Consider the following 24,069-nt stretch of genomic DNA (forward strand, 5'->3'; position numbering starts at 1 on the left):
TACATTATCTCCACCCTAGTGTAAAAGCTGCCACCATTTTCCTAGATGCAACAAAAGCCTTTGACACCCTTGAATGGCCCTATTTATTCCTGGTGCTCGCGAAAATGGCCTTCCGCCGCATGTTCATTAACCAGATTAGGCTCCTTTATACTGCCCCGAAGGCAAGAGTGAGAGTAAATGGCGTGATATCGGAATCCTTTCCTATTTCCCGTGGCACAAGGCAGGGATGCCCACTCTCGCCCCTGCTCTTTGCAATTGCCATGGAGCCACTGGCTGCCAGGAGACGCCAACTCCACACTCCTAGGGGAATAGGGATCAGTTCCAGAAGTTTACTTATTTCAATGTATGCTGACGATGTCACTTTGTATATTTCAAACCCCTCTGAAAACCTTGATCCTGTCCTCAGAGAATTTATCAACTTTGGAGGACTATCAGGTGTGTCCATTAACTGGACAAAACTCATCATCTTTCCTTTAACTGACGGCACACCTGAGGTAATATCGGAATATCCACTGCGCTGGGAGCCGGTGGAGGTCAAATACTTGGGCATATGGATTTGTAGGAATATACAGGATATTTGGAGCATGAATTTTGGGAGGGCAGTAAACTGGCTCGAAGGCAGGGTGGAGATCTGGTCCCGACTGCCTCTTTCGGTAGCAGGAAAGGTGGCATTGTCCAAGATGGTGGTACTGCCCAAATTTTTATATCTATTCGCAAATATCCCGATCCCTCTCACGCAACATTTGTTTAAGTGCCTCTGCACGCTGATGCTGACCTTGGTATGGTCTGGTGGGCAGGTCAGGGTGTCGTGGGCCCTCTTGACACTGCCATTGAGGCAGGTAGGCCTAGGCGCCCCAAATATGCAGCTATATGCGCTCTGTGCAAAAGCTCAATTTTTACATTTTTGGGTGCACCGTACACCATATCAACCGCATGTGGCGGTGAAAATAGACTCAGTCACCCCAACCATGTTGGAGGTCGCACTTTATAAAAAATCGACGCGCCCTAGAGCTGATGTAGACACTGCGGATATGCTAAGGTGGACTTGGAGAGAGTTGCAGCGTAGAGTCCGCCTCCCACTACTGTTTGCTCCTGCAATCCCATTGAGGGGGAACCCGATGCTGGCCTGCTTAGAGGATGGTGGGGGGGTGTCGGAGCTGAATGGATCTCAGCTGAGGACATTTGCGGATTTATACCCAGAGGGGCAGTTCCGCCCTCCGCCAGTGGGGGATGGAGATGGTGAAGTGTCATTTAGAGAAAAGTTTGAGTACCACAGACTGAAACTGGCTTGTACTGCGCTGTCAGTGAATTTCCCAGAGGATCCTCCAACTTTAGCTGCACTGCAGGATATACTAGCGAGGGCATCGCCGAGAAAGCTGGTCACTAGACTGTACACAGCTATGCAAGAGCAGGCTCCAGTTGTGACACCTAGATCGTTCCAGCTGTGGAATATGGACTTAGACCCCCTGCTTTCAGATAAACAATGGAAGTTCTGTTGCAAACAATTACTTGAGCTTTCCCTGAATTATAGATTGTGGCTAGTGCATTTCAAGTTTCTGCATAGATATTATAGAACACCAACTAGTCTACACCGTTTGAATCTGCGACCTGACGCACGATGTTGGCGGTGTGGGTACGAACCTGCTAATTTTATACACATGGCATGGAACTGCCCCCAGCTACAGGAATACTGACATGCGAACTTTGTTGCTGTAAATCAGATTTTAGGTAGAGCGGACATCCCCGCCCCACATCAAGGATTATTAGGTTTTGTGTGTGATACCGCACCCTCTGCAAGGAAGCTGCATGCACTCGTGCTATTGTATGCTAAGAGACAGGTCGCTTTGAGTTGGGGGAGGAAGAACGCTCCTACATTTAAAGCATGGCTGGCGGATGTGAAGTATGGTCAGGTACAACTGGAAACATACTGGGAACTAATGCCGGCCACCTCCAGACCCAGGGACATCTGGGAGCGGTTCCTGGCTTGGGCTAGAACCAGGGTAGATTCCCCTGCCACTGTGGGATCTATAGGACTAACATAAAAACTCAGTAGATATGTTGTCTGACTCTAGGGGACGTTCTAATAAGTGGGCCACCATGATGTTACTGTACCTGAATTGTGCTTGTATACTGTATGTATGACACTTGATCGACATTTTTCATGACATAATCTTTGGCTATGTTATTATTCCCTAAGAAACGAAATGTCTTATGATATGTTGCCCTTGCTAATGCTGATGCCTCGACAGTCTACTTTGCTGATAACTGCTGTATCACTCAAGGTGTGTGACCTGTGATATAACATGCTTAATTTCTTTGTAATTTCCTATTTCCTTACTGTGATGGATGGTATTGTGGACTAGACCGGACCCTGTTCATTTGGTTGTATTATAGTTCCTTGATCCTTTGATCTGATGAAGCTCGTATGTAGGTCATTTGGTAATATGTGTCTGTACAACTCTGTGAGCTGTATCGATTGAAAATCTCAATAAAGACAAGTTTAAAAAAAAGAAGCAGGACATGTGGGATTACTTTTTATCCTGGTAGTGAAAAACTCCTACATTCGTTTTCACTACTGTTAGAAGTTTTGTTTCTATTAGACAGAGGTATGCATCCTGTCCAAACAGGCACCACAATCCTAGTCAGGGTATGTCAGTAACACACTATAAATGAACCTGTGCTCATCCTCTTGTAGGTTTGCACGGAGCAGTCAAGCTGAACTAAGAGGCAATGTGTAAAGTATTTATGAACACGACACACAGTAACACAGTGAAACACCACAAAAGGATTCCACACCAGTTTGGAAAAATAGAAAATATTGTGATGAGTAAAACAAGCCCAAAACGACAAAAGTTCAATACCCAGAGGTCAAGATATGAATTTTTAAAGAGTAAACTGTTTTGTACTGCTTTGAAACAAATAGCGCCAACTGGGGCTATCTGGTCGCACTTGACCGGGGCACTTCCAAAAGTTTAGGCTGACCGTGGTGGAGAGTAGGTTGGATATAGGGGCCAACCTTGGTCCACTGAACAGTACTTTGGGTGCTGAGGGCAATGCGTGAAGCAAGGGAGATGATGCATCGCTGTCGGGTGAAGTCTTTGATATCCCTGAGATTTCAGGAACAGGAGGCAGCCCAACTAGCCCTTGGATTCAACTAGGGTCTGGGATGCAGAGATGCTGATCCATTCCTTCTCACTCCCAGGCAAGAATCAGCAGGCAGGGAACAACTACCAGGTTGAATCTCTTTAGTTCCTGATTTGGTAGTGTCAGAGCTCCAGTACTTAGAGGTGCTTTGAAGTGCCCAAAGCCCTGCCTTTCCTACCCTGGCTCCAGACTCACTACAGGGGTGTATATAACCCTTTGTGTGTGGACAGGACACAGCCCTTTCATGTGTAAAGTGTCAACTCCTCCCTCCCATCCTACTCAGGATGACACCTCAACATGCAGATGGCTACTCAGTCACACCCAACCTTCCTTTGTGTCTGGCTGTCTAGAGGTAATGTAGAGAGGCAAACAGTCAACAACCCCAGACGTGTATTCCAGAGATAGGCAGAAAGCACCAAATGGTTTAAGTAAGAAAATGCCAACAAGTATGATTTCTCTAACTGCAATTTAAAAAACAACTTGACCATCAGTTGTGTTGTTAAATTGTGATTCCAAAATAGGGGTCCCTTCTCTTCCCAATTTGAATTTACTCTTATAACATGTAATAAAGCAATTCCAATGCTATCCTATGGGAGAGATAGGCCTTGCAGTAGTGAAAAACAAATTTAAGAGTATTTTACTTCCAGGACATGTAAAAACTAAAAGTGCATATCATACTTTGTAAACACACTGCATCCTGCCCATCGGTTGTCCAGGGCCTACAATAGGGGTGACCTATATAAAATAAAAAGGAAAGTTTGGGCCTGGCAAGTAGTTTAAAGTGTCAGGTCGACAAGGCAGTTTACAATTGAACACATGCTCTGCAGTGGCAGACCTGAGACATCTTTAAAGGCTTCTTAAGTGGGTGGCTCAATCAGTGCTGCAGGCCCACTAGTAGCATTTAATTTACAGGCCCTGTGCACATGTAGGTCACTTTACTATGAACATATAAGCACATTAAACATGTAAATTGTGGATAAGCCAGTGCTACCAGGTTTTAAGTAAAGAGCACATGCACTATTGCAGTGGAAAAGTGCCAGATTCCACAGATGACGCCTCCTCCTCGGACACCACCTGCTGCTCTGCTCTGCTGAACTTAACCTTCACAGCAACTTTTCTTCAAAATTTCTTCTATGTCCAAAGGTATGCCAAGAGCAGACCCAATCCACCCCCTGTATCTGACCTGCACTCTATCGCGTCTTAATTTAACTTGTGACTTTGCCCCAGACTCACGCGACCAAATACCCAGTTGGTGCTTTGATCTTTTAGGCCCTATTTAGTGCTAAAAACTGTAAAAAATCATAACTTTTTGTTACTGATTGAATCTAATTTGCTTTGGTATAATTTTTATCATGAAAACGTACTCTGGGTTCCTAAATTGGTGTGGGATTTTTGTTGTGTTGTTTTTTCACTTTCACGTTTTTGCTGTTTGTGTGCTGCATAAATACCTTATACATTGGCACCAAGTTGAGCTTGGCTGCTATTGTGCAAAGCTATAGAGGGTTAAATGCAGGTTAATTGAGTGACTTTTTTGGGTCACCCGGACAAGGATTGTGGCTGTTGCCTGAGTGGGGCTTCAAACCCCCTCAATCAATAACCCGATTTCTTACAGTAATAGTTAAGTTATGGCACTTTAATGTGGTGGTACATTCACCCCTTATTGTTTGGGACTGTTTTAAAGTTATTCTATGGGGAGCTTGAGTCTCAGGGTAAGCATTTGAAGGAAATAATTACCGCCATGCTGTAGATCAACTATTAAGATGACTGATAGGTGCAAAGGCATTTTGATAAAGGGCAAAATTCATACTGAAATACGATTGCTCAGGGAGAATGGACAGCCGACTATTGCTGCTATTATTGAGAGTGATTAAACAAGGATTGGAGTGTAGTGGGAAGAGCCTTAGCTTGGCAGGCTAAAAATAGGAGTTTCTGGATCTGATATATTGAGATTCAGGACCTGAAGAGTAAATGTTACGTCCTTGGGAATGAAAAAATTGCTTGTGTCTTTCATTGTTTGTTCCAGATTTACATTTGCAAAGGCTGAATCCGGCCTCCAAGTTGATCACATATTTTCTCCAAGACCTGCCACAACCCTGCATTAGCTCTGAACAAGCACCCTCCTGCAATCTCCCATCAACTCAATTAAGATAGATCAAATTCATCAGCCACTTACATATAGATAAAGCACATTAAACAGGCAACATTGTTTTTTAAAACATTTTTTCAAATAGTTTCCCACCTACTTATCTGGTGATGTGGCCAATGTCCCAAAACTTTTAAAGAAGGACATCTTTGTATCTTTCTAAAATATCTACATCAACGTGCAGCTTTTATAGACCCATTACTCTCTCGACTAGCGAGTAAAATATTTTTCATGAAAATGATCTCAAATCAGCTAGTATCTGTAGTAGAGAGCATGATGGGTATAGAACAGTGGGGCATATTATCAAGACAGGCGATAAAATTATCTCCGTTTTAGCGGCAGCAAACTCTCCTACACATTTAACATGGGCTTCATTTGGAATTCCATAGAGAATATCATCAAGCCCATTATCGCCGTTTTAGCGGCAGTTTTATGCCACTAAAACGGCGATAATTTTATCGCCTGTCTTGATAATATACCCCAGGGTTTTTCAACATTTTTTGTAGTGAGAGCTACTTCAGTGAAAAACATTGCGAGTTGCTGAAGGCTAAGCAACTTGCACATTGTTACCAGACACTCTAATGTCCAGCTTGATTGACATTAAGCCTAATTTTCATAGAGCCAGATACTATGGTTTGAAAAAAAATACTATGACTAGGGGCACTATGACAGGGTTGCCATGTTTGTCAGTGAGAGTACCTTCTTTGAGGATGTATGAACATGTGCATGTATGAATGGGATATATGTGTATGGGTAACTGAAAGCCTATGTTGTATGTACTTGTGGCAGAGGACAAATCCTTTCACCATATGTGCTATTGTTACATGTATAACACAAACTTGTAACCATTTATTAAAATGGTAGAAATGTAAAGTCTGTAAAAATGTTCTGTAAAATGTTCAAAATCTGGAACATTTTCCTGCATTGTAAATCTCTCCCACTTAAAATAAAGGCAGTATATTTCATTTAAAAAAAATGGCACAGTGTCTACCAGCCACTGAGAGCAAGATGCCTGCTGTGTGCACAGGCAACACTTTGAAATAGGAGGACATTAAAGTGAAGAGTTAACTTTATATTTACATGGATTCCATGATATACATTTTCACCCAGTTCTAAGTGTCCCATTTACAAACACCAGACATCTTGCTCCCAGTGGTCTGTAGACACAAGGCCATATTTATAAAATACAGCCATTTGTTTAAGTAGGAGGAACTGAAATTGACGAAATATTCTTCAGAAAACATTAAGACATAATTGGGTTAAGTGAAAGTGGGGAGGAAGACAATAATACTTAATGTTTCATAGAAATATTTGTCTTCACTTGAGAATTCTCCCATTTAAACAAATTGAAGTATTTCTTCTGTTATAAATATGGCATAGTGTCTACTGCCCACTGTGAGCAAGAGTCCTGTTGTTTGTGTGGCGCCGCGGCCAGGGCGACTGACGCTGGAATCTGGGGACCACGGTTCGATCCCCGGCTCCGGCGGCAGGTTAGCCCAGCACCATGTGACTCTGGGCAATAGCTCGCTTAATCTCCCCGACGGCCCCCCAGCGCCTAGAGACCCTTACGGGTGATTGTGCGCTTTACAAATGTGGACTTTACTTTACTTTACTTTTGTAAATGTGACAGTTTAAAATGGGAGAAATTAAAAATGAAGAGTTAACTTAATCATTAAGGTAACGTTTCATTTTAATCTTCTCCCACTTAAAAGCATTGAAAAACATAATTTTGTTCTCACACTCCAATACTGAGTTGACAAGGTCTTTTATTTAAGAGTCAATTACCTCAGTGCATCAGTTCTTCAACTCTATGCCCCAGCCTGGGTCATAAATCTGACTGAGCACTGCTAATTTTTAGGTCCTGCTATCTGCAGCCTGATGATAATAATGTAAAATAAACACAGCCTTCCCTTATCTTTAAAAGTAAAATGTGACTCTGTGCCTATTTACAAATCAACTCAAGGCTGCGAGCTACTCAGAAGGTGTCTGCAATCATGGTTCTTTCAGGTATAAGATATATGCTAGCCAAGGAATCATACTTGGCATCTACAGTGTATCAGAACATTGGAATGTTCGGAGCTCCATTGTAGACAATGGAGTGCTCCCTGCTTCTACGGGCCGGTAAAGGCCCGCAGAGCAACATTTCAATGTTTTACAAAGGCCTCTCGGAGCTCGAGGGGTTTTAAATCCCCTCGAGCTTCGAGAAGCCTTTGGTTAATTTGTTAGAACATTCTACCCTCTGGTGACAGAATGTTCTAATACCCTTATACCCCTTCGTAGCAGGGCTATACCGGCTATTAAAGTCCCAGTGCCTTGGTAAAGACCATCGCCTTCGACTCGGGCCTTTAACACGGGAGTGGGCCTTTAATAGCCGGTATAGCCCGCTACGGCGGGCTGTAAGGCTATAGTAGAAGAATAAAAAACTTATAGCTTCACTAGTTAAGTGACTTCTGTTTGTCTGGTTATTTTCAAGAAAGGCAAGAAATAATAGCTGTGCCACCGCACCACTTTTTGCTTTTGTTCTTTGTTTTGTTTGCGTCTTGGCACAATTTGTGGACCCCTGGGTTCATATGTTTTTCATCGGCCTGTGCCATGCAAGGCAAAGCAGGGCAGCACAAAACTTACAATGAGAATTGGCTTGGTAAATCTAGTGCAAAGCAAGGCAGCACAAGTCACTGCCTTGTGTAACACTGCGTGGTGAAGGCATTAAATGGGTAGAGCATTGTTGTTCCCAATCATCCACCCATGTATGCTGATGGATTACCAGATTTACCCAGAGTGGTAGTCCTGGGTATGTGTCAGGATTGTATGCCACCTCATCAGAGGCACAATGAGGAGAAATGCCTTTTTTTCTCCTTGTTGTTTCCTCTTTCTAAGTGGCAGGGCACTTAGAAATAGGAAAAGGCCTCTGGGGATTTCATTTTGTGCAGGAAGGTGCCCCTTCCCACACTAAAATAATCATGCACCCAAAGCAGGCACCATGCTGCAAGGGTGCCTACATTGGCGCTAAGCAGCATATTGTGTGCCAGCACAGGCAGAGAGCAAGTATGCGCCGTATGATGTTAAATACGGCACATTCCTACCCTCGCCATTTCATGCAGCCCAATGCAGTAAGTTGGCTTGCTGCAGCGTGCTTAGTGAAAGTCTGCTAAATATGTCCCCTGATCTCTAGCGAATTTGCAAACTAGAGAGTTGGTGCTTGTTAGACCTGTCTGACTTTTTGCGTAGTCCCTCCAATTTATTATTTATTTTGTCCCCTTTTTGCCCCTCATGCCTTTATTAATTTTTCTGTCCACTAGCTTTCTCAAGGTGTTGGTCTAGGGGATAGGTGTTTTTTTTTCACCCTCATGGTTTTTCACCTCAGGCCTAGAGGCCTTTCCTGACAGGAATTTCTTTGGAGTCACAAAATGGTGGCTACCAACTGTCATACTGACATACCTGGAACCTGTCCCATAGGATAGAGTAGGGCATTCCAGAACCTTCTGGTCCCTTCTGGACCTCTGAGGGTCAGCCTATAAAAGGCGGAATGCTGGTCAGCCATTTTGTCTTGCCAGTGAGGAACAGCTAGAGTGAAGGCTGAGGTCTGGTAGGGGTAGGATCCTGAAGGGTGGATTGCTCTACAAGGGTAGCCCTCTGTCTAGGTTTTTCCACCCCCCCATTCCTGTTGACCTAGCCGAGTTAGTTTATCCTGCTGACCCTGGACAGTTAGGTGAAGGGGTTAATCCCAGTAGTCTGTGGAGCTGAAAAGGTCCCTGTATTGGGAACCCAACTAGGAGATCGCTCGGGCCCCTATATCTGTCCAGTAAGGAGGGGTTGTGGACTATTGCTGAACTAGGAGTTCTGGGGTTCCAACGCAAAGGGATCCCCCCTTTTACCCTCCCTCTTTAGAGTGAGAAGAAAGCTCCTTCTCTAAATGACACTGAGACTTCCCTACCAGTGCCTGGTCCTGTAGCGTGTGGCAAACCTCCCGACTCGTGAGGTAGAGGAGTGAGGAGTAGGGGTCTATTTCCCTTTGTTTCCACTGTGAGCGGGACTCCTGGGGCACTGATCGCGCTCCGTGTCAGCGCCTCCAAAGGAGAAAGAGTAGGGAGAAAGTTGACTGATTCCCAGCGCTACCGCGCATAATCTCATCTGAGCCGGGTTGTTATCACAGGAGGGGCCTAGGATCGAGCAGGCCCGCTGCGAAGACGCTACTCCGTGATAGGACGACGGAGCAGTCTCTGAGGCCGAGTCGCCGATCCCCCGCGCATGCGCGAAGGCGCCTTCGTGAAGAAACCGCCGGCAGCAACTGAGGTGAAGCACCAAGGAGGGAAGCGGCCCCGCCGAGCGGCCGGCGTCCGGTGAAGCGCCACGAGTTACCCTCAAAAGGGCCTCTGCTCCTCCGTGAGGGAGCGGGGAGGCCCGATTTCTGCACGGAAGTGTCCTTGAAGCAAGAGGGTGTTACAGAGGAACACGCCTCCCAGCACACACTGTCAAGTAAGCGGGGAAACCTAAGGGGTGGCACAGGAGAGCTGGTTGTGCCTAGGATCGTCTGACCCCTTCTAAATAAAGTGGTGCAGCGCTGATTGATTCCTGTGCATGAAAAGGGGTAGAGGGGCTGTTAAATAACTGCACATTGCCAAGCCTACAGCATTAAGTATCCCATGGTGCACCCGAGGGGTGAAAAGTAACTGAGGCCTAAACCAGTCTTTTGAGACATTCCTTCCTAGCCTCTGGTGTCTGAAAACTTGAGACAGCTGGTCCTCAGACAGGGTGGGATTGCTGAGGAGACTGACAACCTGGGCTGGGGAATGCAAATTTGTATCTGGACATAGAGCAATTGTGGGGAGAGGTGGTTATCTGTTTAAACCTTGATTTTAAAAGAAGATTCAAAAAGGGGTTAATCAGAGTACAGCAATTGCTCATCTGAACTGTTGAAGTATATAGATGTAAACCTGCTAGATGTGGTAAAGTGAAGAGGTTAAAGATGCTGTGATGTAATGAACTGTATTTATTAGAGCTAAATAACTGACAAAAAGAGCAAAGACTATTTTTCTATAAACAGGCTCGTATTTTTCCAAACATTGGTGTAGCGTCATTTTTGGGTGTTATTGCGTTGATTTACTGCTGGGTGATTTGCAACCTTCACACATGTGCCTCTAGTGATTGTGTCTTACCCTAGGCCAGGCTACCCTAGGTGACCTGACATATTTAGGTTCCAACAAGTTGGTGTCTAGCGGTGGGATCCTGACTGTGGTTGCAACTACTCAGTAGTAATTGAGCGTAATTCACTAGACTACACCAGGAGTTTTCTCCTAGCGGCCCTCCTAATTTTTACTTTTGTTTTTCCAAATTTGTTCCTGGTGGTGGGGTGGAGGTAGCTTCAGGTTGCCCTTGCAACTCAAATTTCCTTGTGTGTATAACTTGGTATTGCCTATTGTAAAATGGAGTTTGCACTAGAAAACCTAGACACCTATTCTGTGGCTCAGCTGAAATATTTCTGCCAGAAAATGGGGGTATTTTTTAAGCATGGTGCCAAGAAGGGGGAACTCCAGACCAGTCTAAGGGCTTGGGTGGAGGCACACAAAGAAGGAAAGGAGGAGGATGAAGGGGCAGACCGGGACACGGTTGTGGAGATAGATGGATTATTCCACTCAGAGGGGGAAAACCTACTCCCAGGACCAGTGTCCTACTCCAGGAAGGGCAGTAGTGTCTCCGGGGGAAGCTTGACAGAAGCAGAGCTCACTGACCGGAGGGAAAAGAGGAAATTAAGATGGGAGTTGGCTAAGCTGGAGCAGGAGAAGGAAGAGAGGAGGATGGTTCATGAGTTCAGGTTGAAAGAGTTGGAACTCCAGGCCCTGCAACGGGGGCCCTCTCCTGTAATGAATGGTGGCAGCGAATCCAAAGAAACAGCCAGGGAGTCCAGACCCTATTTGCCAAAAGACCTTATTGCTAGCTTTAGTCAGGGGGATGACATAGCCAAGTGGTTGGCTGCCTATGAGGTCTCTTTAAGAGCCCATGGGGTGCAGGAGAAGCACTGGGGGGGTGGATTGTATAAGTACATGCCTCCTACTGGTCGGGACACCTTGCTGGCCCTGGAACCAGAGGAGCAAACCAACTACCCCACCATGAAGCTAGCATTGGTAAGGAAGTTTGGGCTTACCCCAGAAAGGTACCGTCAGAAGTTCAGGGGGAGCCACAAGTTAAGCACCCAGAACTGGGTGGACTTCATTGATTACGCAAGAAAGGCATTAGAGGGCTGGGTAAAGGGCAGTGAGGTGAAGGATTATGAGGGGTTGTATGATCTATTTTTGAAAGAGCACTTCCTCGAGAAATGTTTTCCCGAGCTGCGCCAACACCTGGTGGACAGCAAGCTGACCAATCCCCGGAAGCTTGCAGAGGAGGGGGAAATCTGGGCAAGTACCCGGGTGTCCTCAAAGGGGACTGGAGGGGATTCCCAAAAGGCCGGACAGGGCGCCCCCCAGAAGAAGGAGGGGGAGATAAAAAGAGGGAGTTCTCTAAAGGTCCCCAAACCAATTTCCAGGGAAAGGGAACAGGTTTCACCCCAAAGGCAAACCCGCCCAGAAACCCTAATCCTGGTCAAAGCCAGCAGCCAAGGGTTCTCCACTGTTTTGAGTGTGGTGGTGTTGGACATTATAAGGGAGATGTCAGATGCCCAAAGAGACCACCCCCTCCCACCGGAGGAAAACCACCGGGAGTAGCTAATGTAGCGCTCGGGGAGGAGTTGCCCTTAGATAAGGGGGGTGAGTGGGCGGGTGTCACCTTAGTGTCCCTGGGAGAACGGGAGATGGTCCCAAAGATCCAGGTGCCCCCAAATACTGTTAAGTATGGGCAATGGGTCACCATCAATGGCCAGAGAGGGGAGGCTCTGAGAGATACAGGAGCCAGTATGACTATGGTGAGAAGTCAACTGGTGTCTCCAGAGCAGGTGATTCCCAATGTACTCCACCCCGCCGCGATGGCTGACGGCAGAATGGGCCACTATCCAGTGGCTGAGGTTCCCTTTGAGTGGGAAGGTGTTGCAGGTTCACTTCGAGTTGCCGTAAGCCCTGCCGTGCCAGTTGATTGTCTGCTGGGAAATGATATGGAGCACAACACTTGGAGAGAGGTGGAATACCGGACGCACACTGCGATGCTGGGTACACCTGACTGGGCCTGTGTGAGCACAAGGTCTGCGACTGCCCGGAGAGGGAGTTCACCTGGGTTGGAGCCTGGAACAATGGCCCAACCCACTGCCAAAAAGGGACAGACCCGAAGACAGGAAGAGCCTGCTTCGGCTTCCGCACCCCATGTGACGGATCGGCCACCTGCAGTGGTGGACCGGGAGTCCGTGGAGGGGGAAGTAGACTCTCTGGAGGATTTACCCATCCCTGCTGAGTGGCATGTGGAGGGAGGACCTACCAGAGAGGAATTCTGTAAGGGGCAGAGGGAGTGCCCTACCCTTGAGGGACTGAGGCGACAGGCTGAAGCCCAGGCAGCAGGTGATATTACGGGACACTACCATATTTACTGGGAGGATGGACTCCTCTACAGTGAACCCAAGGTACCCTTACCTGGTTCATCAAGGGCCTTGGTAGTCCCGCAACAATACCGAGCCTTTCTGCTGGAATTGGCTCATGCTATACCCTTGGCAGGACACCTAGGTCAGGACAAGACCTTTGCTCGGCTTGTCCTCCACTTTTACTGGCCTCAGATGAAAGTGGCGTCCAACACTTACTGTCGGACATGTTTATCCTGCCAGGCCAGTGGGAAAACAGGGGTGAAGCTGAAAGCTCCCCTGGAACCACTTCCAGTCGTTAGCACCCCCTTTGAAAGGGTGGGCATCGACATTGTAGGGCCTTTAGATCCACCAACAACAGCTGGTCACAGGTTCATCCTGGTTCTGGTGGATCATGCCACACGATACCCAGAGGCAATTCCTCTGAGGACAGTTACTGCACCTGTGGTGGCTAGGGCCCTAATGGGGATCTTTACCCGAGTGGGTTTCCCCAAGGAAGTTGTGTCTGACAGGGGGACCAACTTTATGTCAGCGTACATGCGGGCAATGTGGAAGGAGTGTGGAGTGACCTACCGGTTCACCACTCCATACCACCCCCAGTCCAATGGACTGGTAGAGAGGTTCAATAAGACCCTGAAGGGCATGATAAGAAGTCTGCCTGAGAGCCTACGGAGGAAATGGGACGTCCTCCTGCCCTGTTTGCTGTTTTCCTACCGAGAAGTGCCGCAGAAGGGAGTGGGCTTCAGCCCTTTTGAACTGTTGTACGGGCACCCTGTGCGTGGACCTCTCAGCCTGGTGAAGGATGGATGGGAAAAGTCTCCCAGAAAGCCTCCTCAGGATGTGGTGAGCTACATGCTGGCCTTTCGGAGCCAAATGGCAAAGTTGTGGAAGCAAGCTTCTGACAACTTGGAGGCCAGCCAGGCAGTAATGAAGGAATGGTACGACCACAATGCTCACCCGGTGGAGTTGGAGCCTGGCCAGAAAGTGGAACCTGGAGAGCTAAGTGCCCTTCAAGATCGCTGGGCTGGCCCCTTTGAGGTGTTGGAAAAGAAGGGTAAGGCCACCTATGTGGTGGATCTTAAGACCCCTCGACAGCCCCTACGGGTGCTGCATGCCAATCGCCTCAAACCCCACCATGAGAGGCCAGAGGTCATCCTGATGATGGTGACTGATGGTGCCGAGGAAGCAGAAAGCGAGCCTCTCCCTGATCTCTTCTCGTCTCAAGAGAAGGATGGGTCGGTGGAGGGAGTGATTCTCTCCCCATCCCTAACTCCTGAGCAGCGAGAGGATTGCCGCCAGGTATTGGAGCAGTACTCTTCGTTGTTCTCCCTTGTCCCGGGAAGAACCCACCTGTGTACCCATGATGTGGACACAGGAGACAGCCCACCAGTGAAGACAAAGACCTACCGGCTGTCAGACAAGGTGAAGGCTAGCATCCATGGAGAGGTTGCCAAGATGCTAGAGCTAGGAGTGATAGAACCTTCCAACAGCCCTTGGTCCAGTCCGGTGGTGCTAGTGCCAAAAGCCGCTCCACCGGGCACCACGCCAGAACTGAGGTTCTGTGTGGATTACCGGGGACTGAACTCAGTTACAAAAACTGATGCCCATCCGATCCCTAGGGCGGATGAGTTAATTGACCGGCTAGGAGCTGCCCAATACCTAAGTACCTTTGACCTCACTTCAGGGTACTGGCAGATCTCCTTGTCAGATGGAGCAAAGGAAAGGTCAGCCTTCTCCACGCCTGAGGGACACTTCCAATTTTGCGTGATGCCCTTTGGGCTCAAAAATGCCCCTGCCACATTTCAGCGGCTGGTGAATCAGGTCCTCTCTGGAATGGAGGGTTTCTCTGCTGCTTACCTGGATGACATTGCTGTCTTCAGTAGCAGTTGGGAGGACCATTTGCAACATTTGCAGGCAGTTCTCCAGGCCCTGAAACAAGCTGGATTGACAATCAAGGCCAGCAAATGCCAGATTGGGCAGGGGTCGGTTGTGTACCTTGGACACTTGGTGGGTAGGGGGACAGTGTAGCCCCTACAGGCAAAGATTGAGGCAATCATGGCCTGGGAACCCCCCAAGACACAGACTGAGGTCCGAGCTTTCCTGGGCCTCACAGGCTATTACCGTCGCTTTGTGAAGGGGTATGGCACTATTGTAGCGCCCCTCACAGAGCTCACCTCCAAGAAACAACCTCGACGGGTAGTTTGGACGAAAGCTTGTCAGCAAGCTTTTGAAAAACTGAAGCAGGCAATGTGTGCAGCACCGGTCCTGAGGGCGCCAGACTTCTCCAAGGAGTTCATTGTCCAGACAGATGCATCAGAACATGGCATTGGGGCAGTGTTATCGCAACTGAATGAAGAGGGCCTGGATCAGCCTGTAGTCTTCTTATCCAGGAGACTGCTTCCCCGGGAACAGAAGTGGAGTGCAATTGAGAGGGAAGCTTTTGCGGTGGTGTGGGCTCTGAAGAAGCTGCGGCCATACCTGTTTGGCTCGCACTTCCTGGTTCAGACTGACCACCGACCCCTTCGTTGGCTAATGCAGATGAAGGGGGAGAATCCCAAGTTGCTGAGATGGTCCATCTCCCTACAGGGAATGGACTTCCGGGTGGAACATCGGCCTGGAGTGGACCACGCCAATGCAGACGGTCTCTCCAGGTATTTCCGCCTTAGTGATGAGGACTCCCAAGGGGTTGGGTAATTCTCCCCACTTTCAGCTGGGGGGGACGCGTGTTAGACCTGTCTGACTTTTTGCGTAGTCCCTCCAATTTATTATTTATTTTGTCCCCTTTTTGCCCCTCATGCCTTTATTAATTTTTGTGTCCACTAGCTTTCTCAAGGTGTTGGTCTAGGGGATAGGTGTTTTTTTCACCCTCATAGTTTTTCACCTCAGGCCTAGAGGCCTTTCCTGACAGGAATTTCTTTGGAGTCACAAAATGGTGGCTACCAACTGTCATACTGACATACCTGGAACCTGTCCCATAGGATAGAGTAGGCCATTCCAGAACCTTCTGGTCCCTTCTGGACCTCTGAGGGTCAGCCTATAAAAGGCGGAATGCTGGTCAGCCATTTTGTCTTGCCAGTGAGGAACAGCTAGAGTGAAGGCTGAGGTCTGGTAGGGGTAGGATCCTGAAGGGTGGATTGCTCTACAAGGGTAGCCCTCTGTCTAGGTTTTTCCACCCCCCCATTCCTGTTGACCTAGCTGAGTTAGTTTATCCTGCTGACCCTGGACAGTTAGGTGAAGGGGTTAATCCCAGTAGTCTGTGGAGCTGAGAAGGTCCCTGTATTGGGAACCCAACTAGGAGATCGCCTGGGCCCCTATATCTGTCCAGTAAGGAGGGGTTGTGGACTATTGCTGAACTAGGAGTTCTGGGGTTCCAACGCAAAGGGATCCCCCCTTTTACCCTCCCTCTTTAGAGTGAGAAGAAAGCTCCTTCTCTAAATGACGCTGAGACTTCCCTACCAGTGCCTGGTCCTGTAGCGTGTGGCAAACCTCCCGACTCGTGAGGTAGAGGAGTGAGGAGTAGGGGTCTATTTCCCTTTGTTTCCACTGTGAGCGGGACTCCTGGGGCACTGATCGCGCTCCGTGTCAGCGCCTCCAAAGGAGAAAGAGTAGGGAGCAAGTTGACTGATTCCCAGCGCTACCGCGCATAATCTCATCTGAGCCGGGTTGTTATCACAGGAGGGGCCTAGGATCGAGCAGGCCCGCTGCGAAGACGCTACTCCGTGATAGGACGACGGAGCAGTCTCTGAGGCCGAGTCGCCGATCCCCCGCGCATGCGCGAAGGCGCCTTCGTGAAGAAACCGCCGGCAGCAACTGAGGTGAAGCACCAAGGAGGGAAGCGGCCCCGCCGAGCGGCCGGCGTCCGGTGAAGCGCCACGAGTTACCCTCAAAAGGGCCTCTGCTCCTCCGTGAGGGAGCGGGGAGGCCCGATTTCTGCACGGAAGTGTCCTTGAAGCGAGAGGGTGTTACAGAGGAACACGCCTCCCAGCACACACTGTCAAGTAAGCGGGGAAACCTAAGGGGTGGCACAGGAGAGCTGGTTGTGCCTAGGATCGTCTGACCCCTTCTAAATAAAGTGGTGCAGCGCTGATTGATTCCTGTGCATGAAAAGGGGTAGAGGGGCTGTTAAATAACTGCACATTGCCAAGCCTACAGCATTAAGTATCCCATGGTGCACCCGAGGGGTGAAAAGTAACTGAGGCCTAAACCAGTCTTTTGAGACATTCCTTCCTAGCCTCTGGTGTCTGAAAACTTGAGACAGCTGGTCCTCAGACAGGGTGGGATTGCTGAGGAGACTGACAACCTGGGCTGGGGAATGCAAATTTGTATCTGGACATAGAGCAATTGTGGGGAGAGGTGGTTATCTGTTTAAACCTTGATTTTAAAAGAAGATTCAAAAAGGGGTTAATCAGAGTACAGCAATTGCTCATCTGAACTGTTGAAGTATATAGATGTAAACCTGCTAGATGTGGTAAAGTGAAGAGGTTAAAGATGCTGTGATGTAATGAACTGTATTTATTAGAGCTAAATAACTGACAAAAAGAGCAAAGACTATTTTTCTATAAACAGGCTCGTATTTTTCCAAACATTGGTGTAGCGTCATTTTTGGGTGTTATTGCGTTGATTTACTGCTGGGTGATTTGCAACCTTCACACATGTGCCTCTAGTGATTGTGTCTTACCCTAGGCCAGGCTACCCTAGGTGACCTGACATATTTAGGTTCCAACAGTGCTCCTCTGAGATACTTTGGTGTGCTATGGGATAGGAAATCTTCAATTAGTTTTACTACTCTGTAGTCTCAACGTAGAAGGGCTCTTGAAACCCTTTGCACAGCTCTTGCAGGTTGCAGTGTATTTATGGTTTATTGGGAGTCTAGCATTGATATAGCACCTGGAATCAATCTTTACCCACCAGAGTCCCAAGATGGACTGCCAAAGAAATATACTTCTTTGAAGGGAAGGTGAAGGGTGAAGCTGTCTGACAATCACACTTCCTCACTGTACTACCTTTTGATTTTTCTGTGAATCGTTTGTCCTTGCTGTTGTGCAGGTGATCAGACACCTGGTTGTCCAGCCAAGTAGCTGGGCATAGAAGGGTATGGATGGCTTCTCTCTCACTTTGGCCTAGCAGTGGTCTGAACAGCTGGTTCCCCCCTCTGTGTGGAGTAGCATCATATCTATATTGTCAGTGACCAACATCACTAGTCTATGACCCAGTTAGAAGGGGTATCTTTCTGAACCCGTGAATAGCCTTTACAATGACAAGGTACTTTATCCTTCCTTTGAGGTTACAAGTATACTGTCAATCGTTTGCCATTTATTTTCCTCTATTCTTGTTCTGTGTTGATGTGTCTCGGAGCAGTAGAGTTGTGAAAAGAAACTAAGTAAAGCCATGAAAAAGTATTATTTTGGTAATATAATTGTGAATCCTCTTTTTGTGATGTGCTGATTGTGATCGACTAGTAATTTCAATCATCCATTCTTCTATGACTGTCTTTGTACTCTTTCTAATGTTCTGTAAAATATAATATCATACTATTGTACTGTACGTGCAGGGTTTGTGATTCCCTTCTCATGTATCTAGAGATCATTAATATTATATATTTTGCTTGCTACACCCCCGGGTTTTATTACTTCATCCCATTGTTCCAGTGTACATTCTATATTCTGTATTTCTTAGGTTAACATCAAAGTGTTCTGTAACTACACCTTTGACTGGTCATTGACTTCTCTATTTCAAATGTGATAATTGGGATCTGCTATACCAAGACTCAGCCTTCATCACACTTTGACCACTCATTCTTGCCTAGCCCAAGAGTCAAGGAAGCTGAGTGCGGTGAACTTTCCATCACAGACCCAGCATGTTATGCCTAGCATTCTCAAACTTCCAGTGCCAGGTGGCCCTTGTAGCTGCTGGTCCCAGAGGAAAGGGCTGGCAGAAGACAATAGACATGGTGCACTAAGAGTTTTCAGTGGGGCATAGAAAGTTTGCTATTGCATATGGTCAAATGAAATTGCAATCCTAAAGTACACCAGGCAGTTACATGCCTTGACTTAACCTTTTGGTAGCCAAGAGGCCAAGCGAAAAGAAAGTGAGGATGGCTTTAAAAGCCATGTTATTTTCCTGTATGTTCAACTCTTTGTGTTTTACCCATATTATTGAAGTACATAGGAGGCGACCCTGAAGGTCAAAGGGTGCCTCAAGTCACTTCTGCTGCACTTAAAATGTTTATGTATCAACATTCCATGGATATTTAACCTTTCGTTTGATTTACCAGTCACAAACAAGAGATCAGAGTGCCATATTTTTGCGAACTTTACTTTGTCCTATTTGGGTTCTATGGTATCAAGGTTGCCATGGAACACCAAGGAAAGTATCATACATTTTGAATTGCAGCTTTGGTATTTGTTTATGAGCATAGTTTTATGCAAATGTCGAAATTCTGCAAAAACGCATAATTTCTTATTGCGAACACATTTGAGCAACTATAATCAAACAGCGAGTTTTAGACTAATGAACAACATAGTACTGCATTAATCATGCTATGTAAACAATTAGCTTTTTATTTATTGGTTTACATTGCTAAAAATACTCTGGCTGTTGTATGATGCTGTTAGGTATGAGAACAAGTAATTTACCCTATAATTTAAGGTTTCCCATTCAAATGTCCTGTAAATCCCTACTGAATACCATTGCTAACTGAAATAATCAAGAGTACTTAAAAAATGTATTAATTTAACAAGATGTCTATGTTGTCATGGTGCGACAAGACAAGAGGAGACTAGGCTGTTCCCAGAAAGTCAAATGGTCACTAGGGTGCAAGGGGGGGGGAGGAAGTGCTCAATGGAGAACTACCCCAGGGCATCCATTTTGTTGGATATATAGGCCTCACACACCCTTGCGGGTGTCATGCTTCATCATAGGCAATGCTCCTCGTTGGGTAGGCGGTGCAATTCCCAACGGGCAACACCTCAAAGAGGGGCTCTTTGGCGGAGATCTTTTAATCCAACAGCCTATGGGTGAAGTGGGGGTGTGGGGCCAGTGAAGTGTAGATGGTGTAGGTGAAGGTAAAATGAAGCGACTTTATTCAGGTGGTCCTTAGCCTCAGTTAAAAACAAGAATAGTCTGTTCTCGCTGGAACTTAGGTTTCCACATACGGAACAGTACTAAGATGTGAAAGCTATGGTCTACATGTTTCTCGCTAAACGCTCATTGGCAAGCGATTCGTCAGGACCTAAAGAGACATAGTACTACTGTCTACAAAACATGACCTACATAAGTGTCAGTTACCAAAAGCACAGACATTGTACTACCTGTTGAACAACCGCTCCTGCCTCACAGTCAGTGTTTATATGTGTCAACAGTGCCTGGCGGGTCAGACATCAGGGTTGAAGCCAATGTAGCTTAGGTTCAATCGCCCGTGTCCGTATCGTGTAGCCTACCCCTCACCGCCGAGCCCGGATATGTTGTCATGGTAGCATCACATTAACCTCCAGTCAGGCCAAAAGTTACAAAAGACTCTAAAGAATTTAACAAAATGTTCTAATGTCTATATGTTACAACCTTCATAATAACTTTAATATGTAGAAAAATACAATTAGAGCATTCAATCACCAAAGTTGAGAAACAATGTGATTATACCTAACCTATGTGAGACCCTCAGTGCGTTGCCTTACAGGAAGTACTGCAGTGAGGATAATTTGAAAACATTTTAGAAATTAAATCTGGGGCATACCTATGTGCCACCAGCACAGAGACATTTATATGCCACAAAGTCAATGTTTAATGGCAAAAGTGTAAGCTCTGAAACTGAGTATCAGAGTTATAATCAGTAGAGATCACACAAATAAACATGTGGAAACATATCAATATAATTCAGATTGTACAATCTACCTATGTTTAATTTCGTTTCAACCCTTTTCTTTTTTCTTCCAGCCTTTTACGGACTAAGCATCAATTACTTTCTATGTCAAGAAGCTTTCACACAATACCGAATGAAGCTCACGGTCAGTGCTTTATACTTTGTAAAGTTCTGCTTTGTGGTCTACTTATGAAATTGTCATTAGTCAAAGGTCTGCAAATGTGGACTTACCTGTTGTTGGCTAAAGGGACAGTGCTATGGGTTCGATGAGCTTTAATACAATTTAACTGCTTAGTCTATACATGTGTGCCTTTCCAGCCATAAACTGAGTATTTCACACATTGAGTAAAACAAGTAATTTTTGGATTAGGAAATGTGAAATATTTTTAGGTAAAGAAATACTATGTTCTAGTTCTTAAAACTGTTTTCCTTAACGTCCTTTCTTCCTCCACGTCTGCCCAGTGAAACGGAGGTGATCAGTGCTTCTTCTCACACGTTCTGCAGCAGTTACATCTGAGGCTTTCATTTGTAACTTAAGTATGCAGTTAAGTGTTTAGAAATGCACTTTCAAATGTTTGTAAATGTCCACAGTTACATATTTGTGTGCACCACATTTGTAAGGGATTTAAATGTCCACTCCTCTGATGCAACAGCTGGGTTAACGCAGTGTGAAACGTTGATGGGCAATTTAAGAGTGTGTGACTTATGTGCATGTGAGCATTTTACATGTGCTTATTTCGCTGCGATATGTTCGTTTTTACATTTTATGTAAATACAGTGTAACTCACACCCATTACACTTATTTACCCCAGATACTGGCATAAGCCAGTGATAAAAATCAAACGTTCATTTGTATATTGTCCCTTTGCTTTCCAAGTACCCATCACAGAAGAGCAGCTTAAGCTGATTTTTTCTAAAGCTTCCAGGAATCTTTCATTTATTTATTAACACTTGAACTGCAAGCTATAGGTAGACCAAACATCGGAGATCGCTCTGACAAAGTTGGGTTGGAGGATGAGAAAATTAATGACTTACAAAAGGAAAAATAACATATGTAGAAGTTCATAACTAAATGGACAGGAAACCTGCATATTGATCATACTTGGAAACACAAGATGTCCTACTCTGGCAGCCCAGTTCTGTAACTTTGGGCTCTGGCTTTTACAGATAATAGAGGGGAAACACATACATTAATAGACATTTTTTCCAAAAATAATTTTAAAACATTACAGATAAGAATATCCAAACCTCCCTCGCACTGAGGTGGAGTTTGCTTGCTCATTCACTAAATTCATGATTAGAGTGTCAGTACTTGGACATGGGAATCAAAACAATACACTAAACACCCTCCTCTTTATAACTTATAACACACAATATTATATTATATTATTCAAACATCCCCAACTCAGAGGTGAAGGGGTCTCTCTACCCTACAGGAAGATTGAAGTAACAGGACTGTGTTCTTAATACAACTTACTTCTGGGAACCCAACAGCATTGATGAGATAGTTTCGCAGATGGAGCAATATCACTAAACTATAGTGTTGCATGGTTAAATGGGTCAAACCACATACAGCCCTCGGTTCAATGCTTGCAAGTGGAGAAGTCCACAAATCAACAATATCACATGCAACCTCAAAAATACCACTCTAAACTGGCAACTCCATTTAACACCACCATTACATCACTCAGATCTCCTGAGGCTATATCTGGCCTTGTTTCTAATGAAATCTGCGGCAGATCTGTTAATGGACCTTTTTTATTTTTTTTACACACAACCTGGTCCTACTCTACTACAGGCCAGTGTACCTAATACATAATATCTCTTGTTGACAGTTTGTGCGGTTATTCTTAACCTAACACCCACTCGCAGACTTTACAACAAGGTATGCCTGTCTTTAAAATGTCCTCATAAAAAATCTCTGCGTGTCATTTACTATATGTCTACAGTCCCTATACTCAAGTTGTGCTTGTGCAACCCCATGTGTGGATGCAGATAGGGAGAAGTCCAGTCGTTGCAAATCAAGAGCAAGAAAAAATCAAGAAAAATGTGTGGACGATGGGAAGGTACCTCACGGGAGCAACCACCAGGGAACTGCTGACAGGTTCTCGTCAGTTTGTTCCACTTCTCATCATTGGCTCCTTCCCATCTTAAATAAACAAACTGGAAAGTAGGAAAAAAGGAAAATAGGTTAGCTCAACAGTGTATGTCCCTACTATAACCGTGTGCATCTACCCCCATGCACATCACCACCGCTATTCAGTGTGATGCTAAATTAAAAATGGAGTTAGAATTCCCTAGCTATGAGTACACCTTTATTCTGTGCCGGGTTTCTACTCCCGCTAAAACCAACACTCTACCGTTGTGCTTCGTTTGTGTATTTTATGAAGCCAACATGTTTCATTGCCTGTGTGCTATCATCGGCAATTTCATCAGGGCTGGGGGTGTTTTCTCCACACACCACCGGTCACCGCCGGCGAAATTCTTTATCTCTTTGGAGGCTCATGTACCTGGGGTTGCTAGTTTCCCCTATGTTTTGTCGAGTTGGTGCTCGACCACCTTGTCAGGTTGGGCAGGTCGCTTTTCGTTGACCGTCTTTCCGTGAAGACGCTTCTTTTTGTCGGGGCTCCCGTTCCCCGTGGCTCCTGTTAATGGACCTGTCAGGACACTGTAGTCTTGCACAAACCTGGTATTCTATAAATGCCTGTAGACTCAGGGCCTGATTACGAGTTTGCCGAACCCTTGGTGGAGGTTTGTGGTGGTTGGTGACCACCACACCAGTGATCCGACTGCCGTATTAGAACTACAATGGTGTGACCTCCAAGGGACTGCTACACCCACTAGGGAACGGTGTTCCCTGGCGGTAGCGCAGGGTCAGGGCGCACAATATGCTGGCGGTGACACTGAGGCATATTACGAATCATTCTTCTCCTATAGCCTTGTGAGGTGGGCAATCAATCACCCTTGGACCTAACCCATTGAGACCTACTTCCCCGTTCCTAACGTACATTAACATTTTAAATTGTTTAGCTATTTAATATTCACATTATTTGCACTTCTTTTTGGATAGGGATCCCAGCAATAGCAGCACGAAAGTGCTCCACCACACACAGAAAGAGTAATGATCGCCATCTCTACTTTGAGTGTTGCTATGTTGCTACTTCATTGAAGAGGGTCAACCAGTGAAAAGAAAAATATATCATGGTCTTTGACCAATTCAGCAAGACTATCATTACCAACAATGAAGACTCTAGAATGACCCTTGTTTGAGGATGCCTTGCTACATTTTTTAGATCTTGACCTAGATTTGCTTGTACCATCACAAAGTGACACAGTGTGCCACAAACTGAATGTGTTAGTATTCATTTTCCAATGCAAAACATATTTTGCACTAGAAATATGCAGTTTTCTCAGTACAAGAAGAGC

The 24,069-nt window shown here is 46.0% G+C and overlaps 1 protein-coding gene across 2 annotated transcripts in view; it reads left to right on the plus strand.

Moving 5' to 3' along the window:
• LOC144791266 (uncharacterized) overlaps positions 1-24,069 on the plus strand; it is a 1,067,603-nt gene that overhangs the window by 584,709 nt on the left and 458,825 nt on the right. For both annotated transcript variants that reach the window (XM_078665920.1, XM_078665919.1), the window contains exon 4: positions 20,718-20,788. In XM_078665920.1, coding sequence (XP_078522046.1) covers positions 20,718-20,788 — 71 coding nt within the window. The remainder of the gene's footprint in view (positions 1-20,717; positions 20,789-24,069) is intronic.

Source organism: Lissotriton helveticus, chromosome 11, assembly GCF_964261635.1.
Source record: "Lissotriton helveticus chromosome 11, aLisHel1.1, whole genome shotgun sequence".
Classification (NCBI taxonomy): domain Eukaryota; kingdom Metazoa; phylum Chordata; class Amphibia; order Caudata; family Salamandridae; genus Lissotriton; species Lissotriton helveticus.